Source organism: Nothoprocta perdicaria, unplaced genomic scaffold (assembly GCF_003342845.1).
Source record: "Nothoprocta perdicaria isolate Ctin4 unplaced genomic scaffold, notPer1 scaffold_264, whole genome shotgun sequence".
NCBI classification, from domain to species: Eukaryota; Metazoa; Chordata; class Aves; order Tinamiformes; family Tinamidae; genus Nothoprocta; species Nothoprocta perdicaria.
In genome coordinates this window covers 788,822-816,464 of record NW_020455493.1, presented here as the reverse complement: position 1 = coordinate 816,464, position 27,643 = coordinate 788,822, and the positions used below count along the sequence as shown (strand labels likewise).

Here is a 27,643-nt window from a genome sequence, read left to right as displayed (position 1 = left end):
CACAAAAATGTGTAATTCTCTGGAAAACTACATGCAGTTTTTATCCACAAAACTTTTTTCTTTTTTTCTTTTTGCATCCAGTTTCCCTGCATTTATATTCAAGTATGTCTATGAAGCATCCTCTGGAATCCAGTAGAATGATGCTCCTAATAAAAAGAAACACAAATTTTGCCTCATTTCCCCTCTCTATCTGAGAAGAATTTAATAAATATTCTAAACCACTATAAGCCAGTAATGTTGAAAAATAAAGTCCTACTATTCCTGGGTGCCTATTTTTGCAACTCGTCATTTCCTCTCTCTTGTGCAGCAAAAGGTTTTGTGAACCCACAGGGTGAAGCAGAGTGCGGAACTTATATATCAAGAAAAAATACTTTTTTCTTGAAACAGATTTATTATTCAAAATCTAAAGGGCTCTGCTTTTATAAAAATTTCAGATGAGACAGATAAGACTTTGTCTTCTGTTCATTTCCTCCTCTAAGTGAAAAATTCGACTAATTGACAGCTATTACCGTATTGCAGTTCCTAAGGGCTTATTGAGTGCTTGGGGAAGACAAGAGCATTTCTTTTTTTGAAAAACTACAGCCAGTAGCTTTTCTGAAAATTTTCAAGCGTTACGGCAAGCCAAGTATAATGAGAACCATTGGTCCTGCCTTGTTTCCTTCCGTGAAACCATTCTTCACCGTTCCTAGACCTCTGCCATATATTCTTATGCATTATACAGCCTTTTTAAGATAAGAATTTAACCAGATTTGAGCTAGAAGTAACTTTATACTTGGCTTCACAGAACAAGCCAAACTGTCTACAGGAAGAATGACTTTTTCTCTGCATATACAGAAATACAGTATTTGGAACAGTACTCAATTACTCACCAGACCTCTCTTTTTTCTTCTGGTTGATATATTCCACTATTCCAAAGTCCAGTTTCATCAGAAGAGACTTAATTTTGCTGCACACTTTCTGTCCAAATTCATTGCACTTGAAGAAGGGACATAAAAAGGCACACAATACTGTCATAAAAATGAAGACAGAAATAGAAATTGTTATTGAAATATCACTTTATAAGAAGTAACTAAATAAAGACTATAAATTTGCACAATATAACAAAACTATTAGTTTTATGTAATACAGTAGCACTGAAATGCTTATGCCGGAGGAGCTGTTAACAGCAAGTCCAGTTTCTTGGAAGCCTTCATATTAACCACAGAAAACTTCATCCTATTCAGGTGACCCTAGCTGTGCAGGGGGCTGGACTAGATGATCTCCAGAGGTCCCTTCCAGCCTCAACCATTCTGTGGCTCTGAGATTCTGTTTTGACATACACATAATCAAACATTTGATTGAAATGAAATTGAAACATTTAATTAATCCTTTTTCTTCTTTTTCAATCCTTCTTCAGTTGTATACTGGTGCATTCTTGGTGAAAGGAAGATTTTTTTTTCTCCATCATGTCATCATCTTCTTGTTTTCAATTTGAAAAGGAAAATTAGATTTGCATACTCACATATATGGAGCATAATAATACTTATATGCATTCAATTGAATAATTTAAGAGTTGTGTGACAAGGAAAAAAAAAGTAATAGGATCACTTCTGAATAAAAGAGATTTCTTGCCACTAAAAAATAGTTCAGCATCTACCACCATCTGGGGACAACTCCCTTCCCCTCTTTTAAGACAAGAACATCTGTGACTTAAACAAAAATGACTGATAACAAAGTTCATTCTGATATGCTTCTCGTATTGCAGTCTGCAGTGGAGAAAAATGGTTTCTACAGTAAAGGAATAATAACTATTTTTTTAATGTATATAATATTTGAAAAAGTTTCAAGTGGTAAGTCAGGATCACAATAACATTTGTCTTTATGTTGATTTAGTTTAACAGCTCTACCTGAGACACTCAAAGTCACACTGCACTAGAATCAATAGGCGGGAAAGAACTGTAAACTGAATGACCAACGACACTTGTCAAAAAACACATATATAAATAGAAAAGTGAAATATACTCCTTATAAAGAGAGCAAACAATGAGCAAACCACACATACAAATCACAACTTAAAAATTGAAGAAAAAAGTATACTTACGCAGAGCATAGGAGAGGACAACTCCAGGAATGTAACTTCCCAAAACAGTGAAAAATGTGCATACACTGCAGACTAGTAGGCAAAACTAACAAAAGACAATAAAATTGTCCATTAACTATTTAACATTAACATCTCCACTGTTGAAAACATTTAATCATTTTGCAAATAGAAATGTCCTCCAAAATGCTGCATTATAAATGGAATGTAGAAAGCGGCAGAATAAATAAGTATCTTAAAATTAGAAAGTCATGAAACTTTTCTTCTGCAAATAAGCAGAAGGCGCTTTTTGAATAATCCAAGGTACACTCCTTTCTATTATAATAATAATACGTTATTTTTACTCACTTCTTACAAAACTGTAACAAGCTTCTGGTTATCACTAGATTACTAGAAATCCCTTCCTTTATACAAAAAGGCTTTAGAGTTACATGCAGGACACAAAGCACATAATATTAACTGAAATACTACCATGCATACTTGTCCATACACACAAAAAAAGGCAAAAAGGTCTCTCCCCTGTTGCACTGCTTCACAGGAACTGTTTTCTCCCATATGATGCTAAGCATCTCTGGATGTCTGGTGGTCTCTCTAGCATCCCCACAATGAAAGGACCCCACAGAATTTAAAATATTACATTGGAGATCCAGACTCTGCTGGGGTTGAGATAGACGGTTTATCTTTCTCAGCACTGCACAGCTCTGAGTATAGAATCAATTTGTTGAAAATTTACAAACTAAGCTTTGCAGCTAAGTTGCTTGGGCAATTTAAAGAAATTTTGCACACATCTTCAGGGCATATTTTGCTTGTGATTATAACAGTAACGACCTGGTTCAGATAATGAGGGTGTACCATCAAAATTACCTTTTCTAAATCAGAAGTACAACACAATCTAAAGATACAATTACTGTATCATTTTACTACAAGACAAAATTTGGCATTTGTGTAAACTGATAATGCATTTTCTTATCATTATATGCCTATCTCTTTTAAATTCAACTTTAGTTCTATTATCCTATATACATATAATTCCTTTTAACATTATTTATACTTGAAATGTATTTCACTCTGCTGCTCATCTGTATTTTCAGTCTAAATTCACAGTATTGAATACTGTACTACTATATACTTCCAATTTTTTAATTCTGAAGGGTTTCTTTCCACGAAATACTTCAGTGACAAAGCCCACTCCTTAATCCTAATTTTTTAAATTTAGCAACACATATGGAAAAATGAGTATCTATTTTTTCCATATGTGTTGCCCTAATATACTGCTATTAGAGCTGGTTCTGATTAGTACTTTTTCTTTGAAAAAAAAACCTTCTCAATAGGGCTAGAGTAACATAATACCTTCTTCATACTAGGAAAGAGTAAATCTTGCTCTTGCTTGAGCCTCAGTCCAGCTCAATCTTTCCAGCAAAAAATATACTGTATCTCTATAGAAGAAAAATTACCACAATAAAATACGAAGGATTCCCCTCTCCTTTATACCTTGCAGTTATTCTGAAAACTACGGTTATTTGAGAAGAAAAAAAAACACATATATGTTTAGCAATCTGGAAGGTTTTCTGCTTTTAATATTTTTATTAAACTGCAATATTTTTTATCTCTTGTTCATTGAAAAGACTGATGAAGTTCCAGCAGCTTATAGGGGCAGGGACTGTACTGCCATAAACTTTATAGGCTGCCTTTCTAACAGATGACCTATCTACATGCTGCACAACCTCATAGCTGAATGTATCTCGGTTTCTTTTTTTTTAATCTTACCTTCTCATTAAACAATATCAAACTATTAATCTTACTTGCCAGTGCTTACCTTGCCAGGGTTTTGTTCCTTGAAGTGTGACATTTCTTGAAGAAATACAAATAAATTCATCAGTGCTGCTGAAATGCACTGATTTATTCTGGGTCTGTAGTCATGTCTAGAATTGATGACTTTCCAGCTGAATGAAACAAACAAACAAACAAAAAAAACAACAAAAACATTAGGTTGAGCTCATATGGAAGCTGGAACTGGTTGACTACACTAGAAGAACTATCAGCTGTTAGCTCCTGTTGGTATTTTTGCTAACATTATTGATCTTTAACATTGTATTTAATATTGTATTTCAATAAATTATTAGAGAGAAATCATATTGATAACTTATACTCTCAAATTTTCCAATCGCTGCTGCTTTGTTACAAACATCTGTGTTCATCTCTATCTATTTTATATTAGGCTATTTAGATGTTTTATAATAAGTTGGCACTTTATGTACTTTGGTATTATATTGTATGTGAATCACCAAATTTCAGAATATTATTCCTTGGAATTAGGGCTGTAGAAGCACAACAAACTTGTCCCAATTTAAGTCACTACTTTAGTTTAGTAATTAAAAACAAAGCAAAACAAAACAAAAAAAACCCAACACATACGGCAACCTTAAATCTGTGCATGTATTGTAATCAATATTAGTCTTCATTTGCCTTGACAAATCTTGATAATTCTACAAAAAAGCTCCTATCAACTCTTCCTAATTTTATATGAAGGGCAGAGATTTCAGTTTTATTCAACTTGCCATTTTTTTAGGAATACAAAGGATAAAATAGATAAAAATAAGTTTAGGCATTTTGACAATATTAAACACTGAGTTCAAAGCAAGTTGTAACCTGAATTAAGCAACAGAACCCCCAAACTTGTTTCTTTATATTAATTTTTCTATAAAAATATATCACAGTGCTTTTCATTGCACCAGGATGGCCATACATACTAATATATTTAATTTTATGCATATCATCTTTGTGCTTTTTCCTTATTTCTTTTTTATCTTTGCCAACTACAGTAATCCTTAAGATATCATTATCTAGTTTAGAAAAGAAAAAAAGTCTTGACATACATTTCCTTGTGGTTTTTTACTTTTTTATTATATTGAAATGATTGGTTCTGAGGCTTAAATTATGACTGTTCAGTCCTTTTAAGAAAATTTAAAAAATATACCAAGGAGTTTGCTGAAAAAAAATGGAGGAAGGACATGTATCTAATTTTGGGATAAGTTTTGATAATACCCTGTTGAAGAGATCATGTCTCACAGCTTTCTGCAAAGCAGATAAAACATCCCAGGCAAACATGTTTTACGAAACAAAATGAAAGGTAAAACATAGAACAAAGCAAGGGAACAGCGCTGTGCCAGCTTCCAGAGCCCAAAATAAAAGTTGCACCAGTTCTATGAAAGGAGATTTTGCCTAAGAGCCTGTTCAGCACCCACGCTTCTGATGAGACTGAACGCCAGCACCTCACACAACATCCCACAGTCACTCTGCTCTCTAAAGTGCCCGATGCTTCACGTTGCATCCATGGTACATTGTCATTCCAGATGGATTCAACCACAGGATGAACTCCAAACTGTATTACAAACGCTCCAGAGTACAAGGGTTGGGGGGCCTGATGAGGAAATACAGAGGGATTGTCAGATCAAAATGCCTACCCCTTTTTCCAAAGAATTATTTGCCTTCTAAAACAACAGGACGGTCCAGACAGCAGCTCTTACTCTTATTCGGGGTACAGATACTTTGGATAGCTTCCCAAACAGTTTAAATTGTAGCAAGCCTCAGTGAGTGACTAATGGGACTTCTGTTACTTTTCATCTTGAAGAGTACAGATTTGGTTCTCTGCAGCAACATTTAAACATTTGCTCTCATATTAAATTTTTTTGGTATCGCACAATATTTGATATTATTTGACATTTGGTAGGAAACTAAAACATTATAAAATCTTCCACTGATCACAGGAGTAGAAAAGAAATCACCCATCATCACGGGTGTTTTAAAACCTGCATGATGTTATCCTTGTTCACTACCAGACTGCTTGGTCATGTTTACTGGCACATAGGGTAGGAAGAAAGAGCCCTTGTGAGCACTGGGACTTCCCTTGGCTGAACGCTGCCCAGCAGGTGGCTTTCACCTACCCACTCTATACAGCACATGCCAACTTCTGCTGTCCTGGTTTTTCACTAGCGGTTACGACTGGTTTTGTTCTTTCTTACCAATCAGATGCCATTATATTTCCTCATATGAGCTTGTAAATGCCTCTGCTTCCCCGATTTAGGGAAAGCTATGGAAATGGCAAAGTTTTCAAAAGCCAAGTTTTGTATTTTTGCTGTGCCCATCAGCGGTGCTGCGCATGGACTGTTGATCCCCCCAATTCATGGGTTATATTGGAGTTCTGCTTCTATAAATGAGAGACTCATGGTGCATAGTTCTTTTCAGACTATTGCTTTTTTAATTTGCTTTATACCTAACATTTCTCAAAACAGATGTAGATTACCTCTAGCGAATTCAACTGTAACAAACAGGTTTGTTTTGTTCTCGTAAATATTTCATAGTATCCTAAGAATTAGGTCACAAACTTGCAGAAATCCACAAGACAAAAAATAAAAAATGCTGCTTAAAGATTTTTTGCTCTCTTACGTTGTTTTACTTCCTTGCTGTCTAAGTAACAAAAGTGTACAGCTGTGTTTTAATATGGGCAGGAGATCATACAGTATTTCCACTAAGAACTTCAATGCAGATCTTTCCAGCAGGAGGAAAAAATTATAGCCCAAAGAGATAGCATTTTAAGGAAAATTGATTTGGATTCTGGGAATGATTTACTTGAAATGTACATGTATAATTTTACTGGACTATATGAGACATACAGCTTTTTTTTTTTTTTCTGAGATACAAACCTCTAACATGCTTCTTTAAGCATGGCTGAGATTATACAGAGATACTGTATTCAAAGGGAAGTGATCTTTCACCAGTGGTGTGCTTTATCACACAACTTTGACAGCACACAAATACACTAGCTAGCATAGCCACGAAGGAAAAGCTATTAAAAGGGTCAAATGATATTAAAAATGCCCTTAAAAAGGGCAGAAGTTTTGATCACCAAATCATGATAGCAAGTAAAACAATGTGAGAAAAAGCACAGTTTATCACATTACAACATCAAACCAAAAGAAGGGCTTTGGTTTAAATTAAGTCACTAAGATTTCTGATCACAGATCAATAACAAGACTAGACAAATGGTGGCTAACTATATACCACAATATATACTTTAGGCATAATGTATAGGTATATGGTGTATATATACATACATGATGCCTGATATTACACTTGTGTCTCCAACTAAAAGAACACTATGTTTTCACTTTTATAACCAAAAGATATATTCCTCTTTTTTTTTTTTTTTTTTTACAAAGTGTGAAAGTGTGAATTTCAAGCCCCATGACTCAGCAACATGAACACTGCACTTGTACTTAATTCCTCTTGAAATCTTTGACTACGCATGTCAGCCAAAGGCAGGAGAACAAGCCTGACATCCTATTCATCCTATAAGGTCTCTTTGAACCTTAAGGATTCAGTGATTCTGGGATTCAACACCGTACCTGTGTCTAAAGCCACCTTTCCCTGTATTACAAATCGCTCTCATCTCTCCCAAAGACACAGGTTACAAGGAGTGTGGGCTGATTTTGACCCGTACTCTTTGCTCCAGTCGCGCCCAGTTACATCTGTCAATGTCTGCACATTTAGATAAAGGCCGCGGAAGAAACTGGGATCCTTCTCCCACCGGCCGACATCCCTTTTGTTTTACACACGGGCACAGCAGACACTAGCCCGCACCGCGGCGCTGCCGGGCCGCCATTTTGGGCAGCCGTGCGCGGCGCGGCCGGCAGGACCGTTACTCACACCCCCGCACAGACCGCCGCGAAGCGCACGGACAGAACGGCCTGAGGACGGTTACCGTTTGAAACCGAAACGGCTGCTTTGTTCCTGGCCCTGTTAAATAAGTCGGATCTCTTCTTTTCCTCTTGCTTTACCAAATACTATGGATGAGGGCTTCCCCTCCCTAACTTTGAAAGTTAGCTGAAAAAAAAAAAATCTGAAAGTCACAGGCTGCGAGTGTCGCATCTCAGCCTAGATGGCCTCTCCTAGATCAGGGCATGCAAGATGTTTGCTGCCTCTGCATGGTGTGGCGGGTGGGTACGTAGCTGCCCCACACAGAGGCTGTATTGAAATAACAGCATTAAGGAGCCCACAAGAAGGCAGCAGGAGGCACCAGGAACCAGTCCTGCTATTAGGGGCGTGTTAAACAGAAACCCCATGCACCAAATCAACCCGTCTTCCTCCTCTGTGATAATTAGGGGCTTGAGGAAAGTACTACATAAGCACTTTTCTGTCTCATTAAAACCGTGTTTTTTAGGAATAGGTTATTCTTCAAGAAATATTGTTGCCTGCTTTTGTAAAATGTTCTGCGACGTTAATAATATATATGCAGGAGCTGCCTCTTTAGTGTTGAAGACTGCTATTATAACAGTAGTATGAACTGCAGAATGATTTTACAGACTTCTACTCTATTTAAAAGCACTGAGAGAATTTAAAGTGGAGCTTAACAGAAGCATGAGGAGGGAAAATGGACTGATCTGATGTCATCCATCAGAACAGCTCCTAGGTCAATTGTAGATCATTGGCTTATCAAATTTATTGAGAAAAAATAAAGTAAGCTACAATAAGAATGCAAATCCGCTAATGATCTGTAATCACCAATGTGAGAATGATATAGTTTGCTAATAAGCTAAACAATACAACTCAAAATGAACACGCAAATTATGCAGAACAGTATAAAAGCGGCCCCTCGGCAGCCAGAGCTCCCTGCAGTTGCTTCTCTTGGGTGTCATTGAGGGTCTCTTTTGCCAGGCAGAGAAGATAAGAGCACGAGCTGCGGCACAGATAAAACGCAGCCCTGGATGCTTTGGCTGCACACTCTGGGTCTGGTCTTTTGACAGGGAAGAAACCGAGGGAGAGGAGTGGATTTTAGAGGTGAGGCTTGCCTGCAAGCACTGCAAATCCAAGAAAAAGCTTGCTCCACAAAAGCGTACTTCCCATTTGTACCACTAAGCTGCTTATGGCCACAGTTTTTCATTTTACTGGGAATGGCAGAGACTGATTTTAGGTGTCAATTCTGATCTTGGGTGATCAGAATTGATCAAAGAGAAGGTGAGAAAGGGACTCTGCTGATCTCTAGCATGACTGTCAGCTGTCACATGCTGCTCTTGTTGTTCGCATCTCTCCCCAAGTGGCAGCCCCAGGAACATCTTTCCCTTTGGTCCTTTTTGCCTGGAGCCTGTTAGAGCTCACGTGCTATCTACAGGTCAGAGGGTGGGAGCAAGGGGGCACCACCAGAAGTCCTGGGGAAAGATGAGTTTTTTATAGTACCTTAATAAGTTACTTACACACCTGCCAAAGAACCTTTCTGCACCTCTTAGCAAGGTGCTTCATCATTTTAGTTGATCTAAGTAGCTGATGAAAAAAGCAATCAACCCTCTCCAGACATCTCCACATTTTTTGAACATCACTTCAGAAATAAAGTTCTACATCCCAACTTCTTACACGACGTTTCATTTAAATGGCTACGCTTAAAACTGCTGTCAGCAAAACTGCAGGTCCCCAGAGAGGGAATTCCTCAGCTCCTCCTGCCGAACGGCAAGCGAAGGTCTGAGGGGCTGCCCCGTCGCTGTAGGGAGCCCTCCCCCCGTGCAGATGCTCCAGCCCATCATGGTCAGCGCGCGGCCGGCGGCGCCGCTGCCGCCGCTGCGTTCCCCAAACATGACTAATGGTGTCATGCTCTCATTTTGTATGGAGACATCTGTTCAAGCAAAGCCCCAGCAGGTTCTTTGCAGAAAGGTCAGGAGCTCTCAGGTTACCAGTCTGAAGAGCTCTCCGTGATTTGCTGGGTATTTTTTTAAGGGATGCGTACGCAGCTTTGTATGTTCCTTCACGTATAGTGAGTACCCAGAACCGCAGGGCCAGAAGGTACAGGGAGCACTGGCGGAGCTGAAGGACTGCGCCCGCACAAACACAGCGCTCCTCATTGCAACAGCTCGTGCCTCTTCTCCTTTCCCAACTGCAAACACACATTTGACCCCTTGGCAGGCTCTGTATGTATAACTTGGGCTCAATTAGTTGAGGCAGAAGTGTTAAAAATCAGATTTCTAAATATAGGTAAAGCTAAATAAAGGTAACGTGACTTTTTCCATAGTTTTTTGGAAGCTAATAACCAAAGAAATCAGAAGTCAAATTTCAAGGAGCACTTAAGCTGTATAAGCTCACAGTGAAACATGTGATAAAACAAAGCAGCTCTAATTGACACAGATACCCCAGGACAAACCTCACAGGCTACTAGGAGCTAAGTACAGACCATAAACAAATTAACTGCCTAAACTGCAATAAAACTGAATCAAGAAAGTAAACTTCATGGGCCTGTCATATGAGAAAAGGGATCTTCACAGTGCAGAAATCAGTAACTGTAATAAACACAGTGACAACTGTGTGAAGCAAACATTTACTACATATGTCAAAAATGCATTTAACATTTCTCTCCTATAATTACAGTTCAGCTATAATGGTTTAAAAATAGCATCTAGATAATAAACTGTGGACATCGCAAACTCCTCTCCCATTTCAGGTGAACCTACCTCCTCAGAATGCACCTAAGCACCTCTCTCTCCAAAATATAAAAAAATTTAAAAAGGGCAAATTACAATTAATTACAGTAAATCATCAATGGAAAAAAATGTGAAATTACTACTGAACTGTGCAGTAGAAAGTAATGTTGTATTAATTGTCCTTATTGTAACACAGAACTTTGGACTTGTGGGTATTGTGTATGCTACTTGGAAGGACATCACAAAAAATACCACTGAGCTCGCAGCATAGCATCTGAATGACTGCTGTGGCTAATTTTAAAGGTGATTATGCAGAATTGTGTTTTATGCTGTGCCATGTTTGGATGTTAATGCAGTCGTAAGTACACCAAAATAACTGGATTTGTATCATGTGGCTATGACATAGCCAGCAAGACTTGCAGTTCATGTGAATCACCAGAGCACCAGGTGAAATTCGACTTTCTTCAAAGAGTTTTGTAAAACAATGTTTTATAATTGGAGAAGCAAAACCAACAATATACTATCTTTGCAAACGAGCAACAACATTTAAAAAATTTAGAAGTTTATGAAGATATTAACAAAAGTAGATATGGCAAAAAATGCATTTACCTCTGAGTGCTAATCTGTAAGCAGTTCAAAGGAAGTCCTTTGGCTGTCACTAACACTTAGCACAGTGAAAATCATACCCTTCTTCCACTCACATCCAAGCCATTCAATACTAAAGCTTAGGCACACTTCACTTGGCCTCTCCACCATATACAAAGCTGGAACAATTTCATTTCTAAATCGAAGCTGGTAAATGTATTTATTGACAGCAAAGAGCAATTAACAACATCTCTTAATCCAAAAATCACCTTCAACTATCTGCTCTCCAGTGGCAAATACTCATACCTTCCAGCCCCTAAACAAATTCCTCTGATACCACGTAGTACTGCTCCCAAGTACTGCCTGGGACTTTGTTTGATTTCTGACCTCATCAATGTTCACCTGGCACTTCATATGTGTTTTTTTAATAACAGTGACTCAGTACAATTTACTTTTATTGTCTTCTCAGAAGACATGCAATAAAAAGATTTTTTTAAAGTTTTAAAGTTTTCACAGCTTTCAGTAACATGGAACCCGCACGCCCCTTCTTGAATGTTTTTCGTAATATGATTGTAAAATTATCATGCTTAAATAATTAGCATTTGATAACAATGGATTTTTTTTTCCCTCAGTGGATTGCACAGCAGACTGGTCAGGACACGTGATTTGGAACCAAGCAGACTATGATCAACCTTTGATCACGTTCTCAATGCGCTTCCTGCACAGTGTGTTACACTGCAGCCATCATGGTATTTTTTTCTTTTCAACAGACATGGGAACATCTTGCCAGTGACGTGCTGCTAAACCATATAAATGCCATAAATGAAGAGTTCTTCTTTATATTGCTGGTCAAGAACAAACACCTCCTAAAAAGAATTCAGCATGTGCATTATAAAAACACCCTCACATGTTTTGCAAAGGGATAGAGGAAATAAACACGTGGGTTGCCTAGATAGAAAACAACAACAACACAATTTGCTCCCCGGATGTTTTCCTGGGTGGGAATGCGTTTATCTCTTCCAGTTAAGAAAGCGGTGACGCACAACCCCGGTCACTGGGGATGGGACGGTCCTAATCAGGAGCTGCGCGATGCTCCTCCAGACAGCACAAAACCCACTGATTCACACCAATCTGCCCCCAGTAATCCAGCACACCAGTTCCTCAACACAGCAGGATCTACTAAGTGTCGCTGCTTCCTGCTGCATGCCCTGTTAGACCAACAAAATACACCCCGGCTGAACCTGGGCTACTTCAGGGTTTGTTTTCCCTACGCAGAGTTTCTGAAGCAAGTGGATGGGGCAGCTCCCGCAGGCAACGCTTCCTCTGGCCCCTCTGGTCCGCACGTGGAGAGCCAAAAGGCTACTCCAGCTCGAGGCCATTTCAAATGGGGAACATGATTGGAGAGCTGAAGTGTTATTAATCCAAAGCCACAGCTTAGTAAATCTGTACTGATTTATCAAATGTCTCTATGTGAGAAAATAAGTCCTTCTGTATCCCATAAACACTATTAGGGTCTTCCTTTTTGTTTAAGCATAGGCTTTAGCAATTACATTGTGCACATACTGTGGTCTTTTTACCAAAACAGCAAAAAGTCCGTGGTCTTCCAGGTGAGCTTGAAACAAAAATTGGTCTTGCTCCTCGCAGCACGACTGTGAAGTTTGATTTGCAGAACTTCCAGCAACGCTGCTCGGTTGTCACAAGCAATGCTTGAATGTTCATTTTTCTCCCTCAAAGACAACTCAATTAACCCTTTCTCACAAATGCTCAGCTCCTTTTCCTCCTTCAATCGCCTGCCCCGTTCTCCACTGATACTCCTCGTTTCCGGCCTCGCAATCAGCTACGAAAGCTGAGCTGGGCATTCCCAGCATTGCAGAGTGGCTACACAAAAAGGAAAATTGGATTTTCAAGTGCCGGGCAAAGAACACTTTAATCCACACCAACACGACAACTTTCTGGCAAAAGATAATCACCACAAGGAACCTTTCGAACTCTCTGTGAGGCCCTTCATGCTGACCTCGTTGTCCATGAGCTTTCCTTGTGCAGTTTGGGCAGGCCACCATTTATTTCAATGAATTACTGAGAGTTCCTGTCAGGAGCTAACCACTTATTGCCTAACACTTGTGCCTTGAATTCAATCATAAAAGAATATCAAACACGTTACTGAAAATGAGCGGAAGAAACACTTACTCCTTCACCATTACAAAACAACATTCTTTGAGTAACTGAACAGACATATTTCACTTAAAACTGGGTCTCCATTTCTTTAAGGCCATGCACGCACATGATCAGGCACACAGCTTTTTCTCCTATTTTTATGCAACAGAAGATCCCTGGTTAACAGTGTAGGGCACCATCCTCTTCAACAACAGGCACATTATAGCGACTAGAGCAACACAGGGACTGTCCTAATACAGGACCTTGTACATCAGTATTTGAAGCACATTCAACTGTATGTGTTTACATTACTCTAGAGCACAGCACTTTGATTTTAACCATAATGAGATGCCTCATGAACTGGCAAATCTTTTGTTATTACTTCTATCACCTTACACGTAAACTATGTGACGGCAGACAAAGAATTATTATTGGTGGAAAATACTGCCCTTATGCTAAACCATTTTCAGACCTTGGCCTTTGACTGCATCCTTGTTCCCTGATCTTTATCTGCTGCTTCCCAGGACCATATGAGAACACAAAACAGAAGATATGAGTGGGAACAGAATATTTGCAACTCTCAGCCTTTTTACTAGCCTTACTAAGAAATGTTTGTGTATACATTAATTATTAAGTATTTAAATTCACAGTCTGACTAACAGACTATTGACCAATGTTATGTCCTTAACTCTGATGTTAATCACAGTGTTACAGAGTGGTTGAGGTTGGAAGGAACCTCCAGAGATCACCTAATCCAACCTCCCTGCTCCAGCAGGGACACCCAGAGCACAGGGCACAGGGCAGCATCCAGGTGGGTCTGGAAGATCTCCAGAGAAGGAGACTCCACAGCCTCCCTGGGCAGCCTGTGCCAGGGCTCTGTCACCCTCACAGTGAGTTAAGTTCTTCCTCGTGTGGAGATGGAACTTCTGTGTTGCAATTGGTACCTGTTACCCCTTGTCCTATCACTGCCCACCACTGAGAAGAGTTTGGCCTCTTCCTCCCTACACTCCCCCTTCAGGTATTTATACATATTGATCAGATCCCCTCTCAACCTTTTCATTAGTGAAGTAATAGCACTTATTTTCTAGTGTAGGGCATGATCTCAGGAGGGGTGAGGGCATTTGGTTGCAACTCAGAAGGAGCTGCAAGGCTGGCACTGCTGTGACCAGTCAGAAAACACAGCTCATTCTGCAGTGTCTACAGATACACCACTGCCTTCTTTATTTATATATACATATTTATGTATAAAAAATGCATTATCTTTAACTCAATAAGCTCTCAAACATATCCCATTATCTGTGCATTTGCACTAAGACCTCTCCTTCCGCATCATTTTAAAATGAACTGCTCCAGGACAGTTCCCATATTGCTGCTGCTTTAGCAGTTCCCACAGTTCCTCCTTTTATTGCCTTGTGTTTAGCCCGGACACAAAATATTTTGACTTCCTCCAAATCTCATTAGCACTTACATAAGGATGTTCTCAAGTTATGTCCCATTTGCTCCCAACAAGACAAAAAAAGGCAAATTAAATCCAGGAAAATCTGAACTTTTTGATGGGAGCATTTCCTCAAAACGTTTTGCTCGAGAGGAAAGACACAAAAGGATCGGGGACTGAGACCCTTCAGTTAACGGGGGTTTGAGAAATGATACACAGCAACAGCAGGCTCCATTACGCCTTTCTGAGCTGCTGCTTGGACAAAAGCTTCTGGCATTGGCATTTGTCCTTTCTGGACTAATAAAGAAGATCTGGTATGTAAAATAAGCCTTAGAGGTTTGTGCTTACAGCACTACCTGTATTTACCTGGCAAAACTTGTTACAAGCATTGTTACAGAAAGACATATGAACAAAGGCACTGGGATCCTCACGTGTTTTGCATAGCAAATTAACTCCTTTTGCCTGCTGGTAAACACCACAAGAATTTTACTTCAGAATCCAAATTATCATAGTATTTTCCACAGCTGATAACTTTTTTTTTTCCCAGATGGTATTTGATTAAAAGAATTTCCATAGAAAGGCATGATGCATATCCATTATTAACTTGATTTAACAGAAGAAATCATTACAATGAGAGATCTCGCTCTTTAATACATTGTACATATCACTACTTTCCTGTACTTAAAAATATGGAATTTAACAAGCAAGAGTTCCTGTGGATCATGGAAAGCAATTAACACTTCCTCAGCTGCCAATAACTAATCAGTAATCCACCAAAAAAGAAATGCTGCATACTGCTAAAATTACTTTTAGTCTATTGCATATAGGCCACCACATAGTGCCTGCAGACGGAAATGTGTAGGTGAACCCCACCCATGCAGAGACCCAATTCGGTCACTGGGGACCATTGATCCACACGCTTCCAAGTAGGTGACTGTGTCTGAACACACTGACCTACAACAGACGAGCAGAAAAATGTTTCTGGTGCTTCACCCGTCTTACGCCACCACACAATGCACCACTCGGAAGAAAAAAAAAAAAACATGGACAAACTTAAATGTAACTAGAAGAATTCAAATTCCAAGCCATTAACTTCCGAGTCCTGCAATTTCTTAACTTTGTCCATATTCACTGTCATTCAGGTGTGCTCATTTGCTTCTAAACCAACTCCAAGTTTCCACATATACAACCAAATTCTCTTCCAGAAAGCAGGGTTTTTTCAGAATCAAGTATTTCACTGAAACTACTTCAGAGTCAACTTTTGGATTAGTATCAAAACATTGAAAATCATAAATATGGAAGACATTCAGATTTAGGAAACTCAAACTAGAAACTCTGCCATAGCCAAACATCAGTAACATCCACTTTTAAAATATATATGTAGTTGAATTTAATTAGTGCAGTTATTTCCCCAGGAATGTGCTGCTTGAGAAGACATATGAGAACTCATTTGAGAAAAGTAAGTTTAACTTTTTGATCCATCTACTTTCTTCTTTTCCCTTCTGCTGGTTTTTATAACTGAATTAAGATACAAAGAAGAAGAACAACTTCAAGGGGACAGGCTTACCTCAAGGGACACAGTGCCCTCTCTCACAGGAATGAGTTATGGAGCCATCGGTATGTGGCTACACATAAATTATTTCTCTCTCGTGTTTTGAGGTTTGCAAGTTGTCCCACTGTTGGGAAAAGTGACTTGGGAGAAACCATCCGGTACTCTGCCTAATTCAACTTTATTCTTAAAATTGTAAAAGAGCAGTACAGCTTAACGTCTAGGTTGACATTATTAGCTCTTCTCTAATCTAAAAAGCCTTAGATTAGTTTTAGAGACAAAGGGCTAAGAACTAAACGATCTGTTGTAACGCAGAGCAAACCGATGACAGATTTAGGAGAGGAACGCAGGAGTTCATGCAGATGAATTACACCCAGCCTCTGTTCACACAGTTCTACAGGAAAAGGCTACCAGAACCCGTTTACAGTACCTTTCATCCTGTCCCACATCCTCACTGTCTGGCATTTTGGATGAAAAACAATAATAATTAAAAAAAAAAAAATCTCTCTCAATCTAGATAATCCCAGCAAAGATCTTCTAGTCCTTCGAGTGCTCTGGAAGCAGCAAGCCGGCAAGCTGCGCTGCGGGCTCCCAAGGGAAGCGCTCCTTGCTCCCAACGCGAGTGTTTACAACACATCCTAAGCGCCCGCGCGTCTTGAATGAAGTTCAGAGGGTTCAGCCTTGATTGGCCACGGCTATAAATAAACAAGTCGTGACTCACCTCACGCACCGTGACACGGTGGTGCTGCAGGGCCAAAAGCAAAACGCTTTTGCTTTGGGTCATGTGAGAGAGAATCACCGCATGGTTGCTGCATTTTGTTTTCCTGCTTCCACTGGGATCCTTCCTCCACATCTCTCATTTTCTCCATTGTAACTGAGCCCAAAACAAAGGGATGGGAAGCTAGAGATCACAGGACTTGAAAGCAATGCACAGAGCCAGCTGTGTTAACGTAACTACAAACACAGGCATTTTGTGTTTCCCTCCAGCTGTCAGTCACAGGCTGTCAGGAGCTTCATTATTCTCCACTGACTAAATCCACAGATGAAATAATAATTCAGCAACTTTACAAAGACTGAGGCTAAATGAAAGCATGAAGAAAAGAGGACAGTTTTCACCCAAATACTTCTACCACTTTCTTGAGCAACTTAGGGTGAACTGGCAAAATCCCTCTCCTCATCCCAAGGCTTGCTGCTGTCACTTGAGCTGCACCAGCTGCGTTTGTACTAATTTGCAACACCCTGAGCAACCTTACTAATCATTAATCATTACATGCAGAGACGCTCACATAAAAATTCTTTTTTTCTTCCCTAGAAGGAAACTCAGCAAGATTTAGATCTGCTTCTCCTACATGAGGTAGCAGGATCTGTCCCAAGAACGTCACATCTACAGAAAAAAAAACCAACAAACAAAAACATGCTGCAACAAAAGACAGGGCAGATGAAAAAATAACCTGCCCACCTTAGTCCTGTTTGGTGTATTGCAGGCAATAAAGTATTCCCTCGAAAGCTACTTAGCTTTAAAAATTACCAAGTGTTCTATGTCTTTTTCTTATTTTAACATAAACACTTAAAAATGATCTAGATTAAAACACCAAAATTTCCTAACCAGCATAACCACAGACTTACTGCTTTAAAATGTATCATTTACATTTACTAAGGCAAGTATTCCAAACTGGAAAATACTAAAATGGTCTTGGCAAATTGTGAGAAAACGACAAACAGGCATCTGTGGAGAGATGACTTTTCCTCTTCTCCCAGTTCTCCTGATGTTTTATTTTTCTCTCTTTCTCATCCCATCCAGTCTTCAGTATCACGTTTCTCTCCTGTAACAGTTTGTTCCTGTTTTTCTTCTTCCTGTTACAAGTTCAGCATGATTAAAGTCCCATGTCTAAATTATGCAAGGCAGTGTGTGTACATAACGTACGTACGTATACATAAATATACAAATACAAACACAGGACTTCTACGTATGCGTGTGTATACACAGAACAGCAAGACTGCTCAAAATACAGGATTTTCATTAATAAAATTGTTATGTGTGACAACTTGCTTTTCATTTTAAAGTCCAATCATTAGGAAAAAAATCAAAACAAATCACCAAGATCTGCAAGCACACAAAAAGAGCTTTCAACATTTAAATGCAACGTCAAAAACGAAAGAAAGTCAAACGGAAGAAAGCCAAACTAAGCTTCTCTCTGAAAATTCGTCTTTTGTTTGCAGATACGCACCGCAGTACTGCAAAAAGTACTACCACCTTTTTAATACAATAAATGACCACGTCCAGAAATTGCAGAGCTTCTTCTTGTGTCCTGTACTTCAATATTGGAGCTTCGTGTACTCCAGGCTACTCAAATACCAGCTTGGGCTGCTCATTTGTCACATTTGGTATACAGTGCTCATCACTACAGCAGAAAAATATCTCACATTTTATCTTCACAATTCTTTACAACTCTTCTACATCCCTCAAGTGAGAAGACATTATCATCTTATTTCTTATTGATAAGGGAATCCTGGAGAGATTAAGTACAAAAATGTCTACTAAATCTGTACCTAACTCAAATGTCAAGGACCTGTTATTTCCAAAGAAGAGCCTTTCTGCAACACTTCAACACTCAAAGGGTAGTTTCTACTGATTTCAGCATTCTTCATCTGTGCAAATCAGACTCCAGACATGCATGAGCATGTAATTAGCAGTACTCTAATCACGGTGATGCATTTTGCCTTTTAGAACAAAGACAATTAGAAAATCCCCCTCAATTTGCTGAGTCTTACCTCTTCCCCATGCCAGGGAATCGGAGGATCTTGTAGTGACCACACTGGAGGTCTGCACCAGCTCTCAACCAGAGTGTTTCGGAGCCCAGTGAGACGGGGCGTCCCCCCCAGCACAGCCTGGTGACCACATGAACCCAAGCACTAAAGCGAAGGCCAAAGGACTCCTGCCATCTCCAGCTAGGTCCAAAAGCACAGCCTAGGGAACCAGGCAGCCCTGCCTTCTCCAAATGCTCTTCCGGCCCCCAACCTGTGGCTAATGAATTGCATGGGCCAGACGTGAAGTCTTCATTTGTTAATCTACCCTCAGTCTATCTCCATTCTGCCATAGCACCCAGAATCTCCTATGGTAAGGACTTCCACTGCTCAACTATGGGCTGTGGGAGAACACTCCCAGTGTTATTTGCTTTGAACTAACCACTTTGGTTTCAACTAATTTCCAATAAATCTCATACTGGAACAAGGAGGTAACAGTTATTTCTCTTTACATTTTCACTGCTATTTATCATTTAATAGACTTTATCGTAACTATTTTTACGTGACTGAAGAACTCTGAGGTGAAGCAAGATAGAAAAGAGATAATCTTGCATTAGAATTAAAAGTATATCTGTCTTTTAAACTTGAAAAATTAGAAGACAAAAACTGGGGAGAAAATGGAGATTTTTACAAGTTATTCTCCCTACACGCTTTTTTTTCACAGGAAGGCCCTTACCTCCCAGCTGACTTGTAGCTAATGTAGCCTTCTGAATTGCACCAGATTTTGCTCAGTCCTCCCTGGTCTTGAAAGTTCCTCCATGCCACCTCGAGGCCTTGCTGTGTGACCAGACCTTGATCCTCTCAGCAATCTCCTTGCTCAAACTGCTGACTCCAGCCTTGCTCAGTCTCTCTCAATCCTCCAGCCCAACAACTCTGAAATTTTAACTCCTTTTATTATTAATATTTTATTATTAAACAAAACACTTAAAACAGCATATGACCCTGTGGAACTTTGCCAGTTGTCTCCTCCTCAGGGAGGAAAACTAGTAACTTCTATGTTGTTTGTTATTTTTTTTAAATAGCTGTTTATCTATATAAAACTATTTCCTATTATCCCTTGCACTTTCCTTAAAAGCCCATGTGAAGGAAGACCTTTGGATGACTTCTAGAAATAACAGCCTTTTGGACTGTATCAGTCTTACCATCATAGCTATGGCCTTGTTTATTCGTTCAAAGAACATACAGATCTATGAAGTTTGATTTCCTTTTCCTTTTTGAAAAAAAAAAAAAAAAGTGCTGGCTATACTCATCATATTTAACCTTGGGTCATTTCCCCACCACTGTATTCCACCACTTTGCCCATTACAAACCACATGGCCAGGCTGCAGCTATCCAGGTCTCCCCTGGAATCTTTTCAGTAATTGCACATCCCCTTCCCTCACTTCCTGATACAAGCTTTGCTCTATAACCTTTGTAGTTGAGCTATTTCAACATTAAAATCCTTTAAAGCTAGTAAGTGAATATCACCTTATTGTATTTGTTATCGTATTTTTCTATCTGCTGACTGATCCTCTTCTACTGATACTTCATTTTGTTGTCAATCCTCTGATAAATATCCTTAAAAAAGGATATTGCAATGGAAGCCTCTATAAGTTTTTTGCAGTGAATGCAGAATCAGAGTATCCATATGGTCAATTCTCATTTTTCACTTCATCATCTATTGAACTTGAAGGGTCTATGGCAGATTTTCTGCTTCTCATTTATTAACAGCACAATCAAAATAAATTAACGTAATTTACTGATTAACCTGACATTTAACTGATTAACTAACATTTTAACCTTTTTTTTTTTTTTTTTTTTTTTTTTTTTTTTTTTTTTTTTTTTTTTTTTTTTTTTTTTTTTTTTTTTTTTTTTTTTTTTTGTGACATGCTCCTCATATTCTTGGCCTTCCTTATCATATTTTCACCGCCAGCCTTCTAGACTACACGATGTTTTTCATCTGGATAATTTTAAGAAGCAATCCTCCTTATTTCATCTCTCCTATACTGCTCTTTAATCAGACAGACTTCCCTTATATCTCTCTCAATGTTTCCTGATAGTTTTGGGGGTAGTTGCTTTTTACTCTCCTGTATTAAGATACTCTTGAGGATCTGCTGGCACACAGAACCCAGGCCAGCCTGCCAGGCTGCTTGACCAGGGAACCTAACTACTTTCGCCCTTTCTAAGTACACTATTTAGTTTGATTATACGTTACAATAATCAAGAAAATGGCTTTTCCCCAACCTGAATAGGCAGACTCTTGTATGAAAATTTCCTTCTGCAAGTGGACACTGAAGACTGAAGGCATCATCAAGGAGAAGCTACATGTTTGACAGGGGAAAGAAAGAGGCCTTTCCGAGCAGCTGAGAGGAACCAGAAGCGCTGGGTGCATTGTGCAGACATATACATGTGCAGATAGTGAGGATGCCTGAGGGCTTCTGGGAATTAATAAAAGACAGCAGACCATTTGTGGATGGTAAGGGGGAAAAAATATGGTATTGTGTGGTAGGAAGTCGCTCGCATTCGTTGTGCAAGTTCTCAAAGGTTTTCTTTGGTCAGCACCCGGCCTAGTTCAGCTGGCCTCCAGCTCCAGGGCTCGTTATGGCTCTGCCCTGCGCTGTGCCTCTCCTCACCTGAAATGAGAGCACGATCTTGCCTTCAATGTATAACCCTGCTCTAATTAGGCAGCTGCGTCTCGCTTCTAATGACGTGGATGAAGAACACCAAACACCATACTGCACACGGAAAGGCATCCTAAAGGAACCTCAGCTGACTCACAGCAGAAATCACGTTCCAGAAGAACAGCTTTTCCTAAATGCACTTTACATTATCCAGAAGAAATGGAAAGTCTGGCTTTCTTAGCTTACACTGAGCTTATTTTCAGCAAGAATGCATTTTAAGTTGTCACCATCAAAAGCATATTTAGGATAATTTATTTGAAATGCACATTCATTGTATTAAAACCGCTGCTGAATATCAGTCGTAATTCTGACACCCCAACTTCAAACTGCATATATTTGTTACATTTGCTTATTGTATTGACTTAATTTTAAATCTCTGGAGAGGAAGCTTTTCATACAAATCTAAGTAATATATTTGTAAGGATGGTGAACATGCTCACTTTGCTGGAAATTATACTAGCTATAACCTTAGTTTAGGTAAGCAGTGTGCTAAAAACACTGAAGACATCTAGGATGTACAAAATATGCTTATATTTACCTGTACATATGAGAAGGAACGGAGAGGAGAAAAAAAGTTAGCAGGTCATAATAAGACTAACAAAACCAAATTAAATAAGCATGTAGGAAATGCATGATTTTCTGTCATCAAGGAAGCCTGCATGTTAGACATATCTTTCTTTCATATCTGAATGAAATAACCAAATTATTATTATTTTTGTAATTCCAGTAATTAAGGAATATTAAGAAAAAAAAAGACAACATTTGGGTTTGATAGAAAAAAACAGATGTACAACACTGAAAAACATCAAGAAGACATCACATGTAACAAATACTTAGTCAGCAGAACAAAGCATACAAGTATGTATTTTTGAAGGGTCACATGAACACCAAATAGGAACATATTGTTACTATCAGCAGACACAAAAATCTCATTTGTATTTGAAACAATGAATTGTCATTGTGAGATATCAGTGCTCCACAGCAAAGCATGCATGATAATGAAACAGGGAGCATGAGAGTATTTCCGAGATCAATGTGAACAGAAAGGTAAAAGAGAGGAGGAGAAGACATTCAAGAATGAGAAACTGCAGGAAAAACATGTGAGACGCAGGAACGACATGTTTCACGAGATGACAATTCATTGACATGTACAAACTGAACACGATGGGCAATTCTTAGGGGCAGTGACAAAAATAAAGCTTTATCCTAGATTGGCTGGTAGGACCAGTTTCCTACTGGAGTTGCTGCAGAGCAGAAACCTTCCCAAACCACAGTCCTGCCGCCCTTGCAACATCCAGCTCTCCACGCGGTGACTCTGCAACGTTAGGCTGGGAAGGCCTATGAAACATCACACAGCTCCAGCTGAAAGCCCAGGAGTGTAAAGAAAATACCAGCCAGGAGACATTCCGACCAGGAATGCCCATCACTGCTGAGCTGCAGCTTAACCTTCCTGTCATCAAGGAACCGGGCAGATCGGGGCTTCCGAGGAGCCCCCCGGGCTGGCAGCCACAACACTCACCAGAGCTGCAGAAAGGCCGATAACCCTCGCGCTACCTCAAGATGACACTCTGCTGAGAGACTCGGCCAAAAGCACTTTAGTTTTCTATTTAGTATTTCTCTCCTTTTTTTTTTTTTTTTTTTTTTTGTCCCTGAAGTACAGTAAGATGTACATTTTCCTTTCCCTGTGCCTGTATGGTTAGTTCTCATTAAAATCAAAACATTTTAATAAAGACCTTTTACAGTACATAGAGGCTGTTTGGTTTTGCAAGGCGCAATAGTAGCCCCTACCACCACTGCAACAATCTTCTCCCCCTCTATTTTTAACAAGGGATAAAGATTTTTAAAGAAATATTTTTGTAAAGCTATAGGAAACACATTCCAATTGCTCAATTTGCTACTGGAATACTGAAAAAAAAAATTTAATGTAGAATTTGCTCATACACATATGTATTTTAAGGCAGGATATTTTGTCATTGTTTTTTCCTTTAGAATATTGACCTCCAAGGTACCTGTAAAAAAATGTTCTCTGCTCTGATGATCTTCTCTGTTAATGAGGAAGTGGAAGAGTGAACGAAAAATAACGTCTGTATTCAGATTCACCTTTAGACCAAGGAGAAGGGGAGGAAAAAGAAAAAAAAAAAAAAAAGAAATATTTACCAAAATTCATGTAGGATGGTTTTGGCCAATATATTTGAAATTTCAAAAGAAAACTGTGTGTGTCCTTTTAAGAAACATCTTTATACACTTATACTCACATTAAGGAGTTTTCAGCTGAATTCTCATATTTTGAGACTTTGACTATATTGAAAAAATACTAAATTGAAGTTACCAAGCTAGCAACTCGAGGAGATGTGTTGTTGTGTTCTTATGGTGACGTTGCAACAAAATCAGTTTTGCTGCTCTACAGCCAGAACCTGAGAACTTCCTACTACAGCTGTTCAGCCTCCTGATGTAGTCTGTTCACAGCCCCATTCAGCACACATTATTTTATATGCAAATTTAGCAATACTGTTTCTGATATAATAGCACTTCACGGTTACCCACACTGAATTTCACCAGACATTTTACGGCCAAAAGACTCTTGGAAGAATCTTCTGAAACTCTTCACAGTCAACCCTTGTCTTCCTTTTCCTAAATAATTTAGGATTAATCAGCAAATCCCGCCACCTATTCCCTGCCTTTTGTGGGATCAGTTATGAATACCTGTAGTGGAATGGGTTTCAAGCACATACCCCTGTGGATTCCTCCCTCACCTCTCATTAACATGAAGTCTAGTCAGGTACTCTCACCTTTGTTTCCTTTATTCCTTTTTTTTTTCTTAAATGCATGGGAGGATCTTCTCACATTCCAGAGATGACTGTTTGTTTTGTTTTAGCGCGTCTGGCAAGCGGACTTGGCTGATGCCTCTTGAAAAATGAAGCAAACTACATCAACCTTTACTTCATATCCAGTCAGTTTTCTAGTCTGCAATTATTAACATCGTTTTTAAAAATATTTTTATATATTTCTATTATTTTAACATTGAATGTTCTTATACTCACAGCCTACTGCAATGCCAGCTATGCCAGTGACCTATTAAAGGCCCTACAAGCAGAGCACGCAGCAAGCAAAGCATTAGCTCGTGGAAGAGTTGGAAATTCTCACGATAGGGAATCTTAGCTAGAGAAACTGTCACAGGCTGCTGTGATTGTACGACTGAGGGGGACTTGAGAGGAATTTTGTTCTTCTGTGCTATGGTAAATACTCATCTCTGAGGAGTCTTGACAAACTGGTCTCCAGAATATGCCTGGTCACCTATATACAAGGAGGAGGAAATTTACACGGAGCATAAGCACCAAAATGAGCAATGTTGGCATCTCTTTTTCTCAGTGCAAAAATGAAAGACACGTAGCTTAAGAGAGCTGATTTCCAGTGTTACCTGAGATCTGAATAAAGCATTTTGGAATGCTAAAAGGAAAAAAAAAAAGCGTTAAATAGAGCACAATGCTTAAACACATAAGATCTATTCCATGAGTAAGGAAAGGGAGAAAAAAAAGAAAAAGTGATATCAAGGAAGGAATATCCTAACTTGTTTTTTTCTTTTTAAACCAGCTGAGCTGTTTTACTCAACTCTGTGTTGAAACACCTACAAGAACATAGTATGTTATGCTGCTGATGGGCTCACATGCTTTGACCAAGCCGCGTGCCAGGACATTCCTTGCTAAATTGGTGACTAATCAGAGGTTGTGCTGGGAAACACACCCTCACGTGTCACAACAACCCAGGCCCCTGCAACGCTCCAAAAAATCCCCGCAGGGAGGCGGGGGGAACCGCCGCCGGGGGCTCTCCACAAATAATTTCCACAGTGCGTTTGGTAACTCGATGCCTGTACCTGGCAGACAGGCACACGGAAAGGTCAGAACGCTCCTGCTGTACGTCCAGCTTGGCTATACGTACCCCCGACGTCCCGCCCCACGGTCGTGGTCCTAAAGCTTCGACGCTCCCAATCCTTCTTCCACAGCCCTAACTGATGGGCACAGACACCCTATTTCATTAGCTGTAAGAGACACAGGAAACACTCCCCATGCTCGCAGGTCAACCAAAATTACATCTTTCCTCTCGATCCTTGCTGCAGCCCTCATGTTTCCAGCTGACTTTGTAAGTTAGGCAGAATTTGAGGACTTCATGGGAATTGACTCATGCTCACAGCAATGGGCTGGCAGGAGTTCTCTACCTGGATTCATACTGTGAAAAAACTTTTTTTTTTAAATAAAAGTAATTTTCATATTCTTGTGGCACGAGTTTTGGCAGACCGTAGCACTGCAGAGCTTACATCGAGCGGAGCTCGGAGGCGGCGGCCCCTTGAGACCTGTTTTCGGCAGGTTCCCCAGGCGGATGCGGTGCTGGGGACACTGCCCGGGTGCCCCATGGAGCTGTTCACTGCCATGGGAACAACCCCCACTACTCTGCTTATGCGAATACGCATTTTCCACCCCCAGTAATAAATATAAAAGCACGATTTCTTCTTTCCTATGAGGAAACGTTTAGACCAATACTAAGAGAAGCCTATTTTATTCTCTCTCACCAGAAAGCTGCTTTCTTTGTGGCTTGGCATAACCCAAACTATTTGCTTTTCATGCAGTCTTCTATGAGTATATGGAAATATGTAAGATGGGTATGTCTAATCCCTTTTTAAAGTAAAATTTTGTTTTTAGGAAGTTTTATTCAAATATGACTTGACCTGCATTTCAGAAAAACAATTTCAACATAAAAGAATCCTTTTTTTTTTTTTTTAATCCTAAAAGTAGTCTCCCTATTTTAAGCAACACTGGGGGCTCCCTAAATGCTATAGTTTATAAATACCCTCTAAGATGACAAGTCAAGTGACTTCAGGATCATAACTTATCTCGCACAGTTGTTCAACTGTTAAAATGGAAAGTAGTAAGAATAGAGTAAAAATATCCACAGCCAAACAGCTACACAGGGCAACGGAATAAATGTAGTGAATAGGACACACAAGCCTTTTTACGTTAATCTCTCAATTCAAATGTACTTTCTACCCTTTAAGCAGGTCAGGTCCGTGCAGTCCTGAGCTGGGGAGCAGTGTGGGGGCCCCTCCACCCTTGCTGATCACAGGTAGAGTCTTCTTCTACCCAGGATCTGTCTGGCAGCTCTTGCAACAATATTAGGCTGGGTTAGGCAGCAAGACTTCAGTGCAACCCTTCTATTTCTATAATAAGGAAGTCTTAATAGGAAGATAAAAAACCCCAAAATTACAAGCATTACTTCTGCAAAGAGAACCAGTCTGACCGAAGCAGGTAAATGTGGCCACGGGCATTCGGCAGCCAAACACACTGCTCCTGGACTAGAGAGCAGTTCAGATCTATGATACAGTCCTGTAACAAGCTACCAAAAAAGGACGTTTTGACAGTATTTCATTTTTCTGCTTCCTTGAGCAAGGTCTGTCCCCTGTGCTACCTCATAGAGCAAATCTCATCCTAGTGCTTGCTGGCGAGCTGAGAGCGAGGCATCGCGCAGCCGCCAGCAACAGGGCTGGCAACATCAGAGTCCTCCTACACCTTCTGAAAAACTCAAAGACGACGGTGGCTACTCAGAGATTACGTTGTCCTAAAGGAAAAGGCGTTCTTTGGAAGAAACTGTGTTCTTCAGTTTGTGCTGTCTGCAACCCAAGGAATACCAAAGACTCACGGCACTATGTTTATGGATTGGAGACATGTTGAGGCTGAGCGCTGTCCAACAGGGCATGGTCAACTCTTCCTTTCAGAATACTGCAGCTGTGCTGAAGGTTTCTCCTTTCCCTGTTTGAGCCTGGAAGCAAATCCTTTGCTACCCTTCACGAGACAGCTCATAAACCGAGCCCAAGTTCAAGATGTGAGTTGAATCTGTACAACTTGCACCCCTGTCTGCTAAAACATT

General features: G+C 39.7%; 1 protein-coding gene across 2 annotated transcripts in view; it reads right to left on the bottom strand.

The window, feature by feature from the left end:
• The window catches only part of RETREG1 (reticulophagy regulator 1), a 55,725-nt gene that overhangs the window by 5,704 nt on the left and 22,378 nt on the right, over positions 1 to 27,643 (bottom strand). The window contains exons 1-4 of one of the 2 annotated variants that reach the window (XM_026040751.1): positions 7,839 to 7,890; positions 3,894 to 4,020; positions 2,081 to 2,165; positions 870 to 1,007 (exon numbers count right to left, since the gene is read on the bottom strand). In XM_026040751.1, coding sequence (XP_025896536.1) covers positions 870 to 1,007; positions 2,081 to 2,165; positions 3,894 to 3,953 — 283 coding nt within the window. In that variant the 5' untranslated portion in view covers positions 3,954 to 4,020; positions 7,839 to 7,890. Of the gene's footprint in view, positions 1 to 869; positions 1,008 to 2,080; positions 2,166 to 3,893; positions 4,021 to 7,838; positions 7,891 to 27,643 lie in introns of those variants that run through there. The other variant, XM_026040750.1, reaches the window with a different exon arrangement.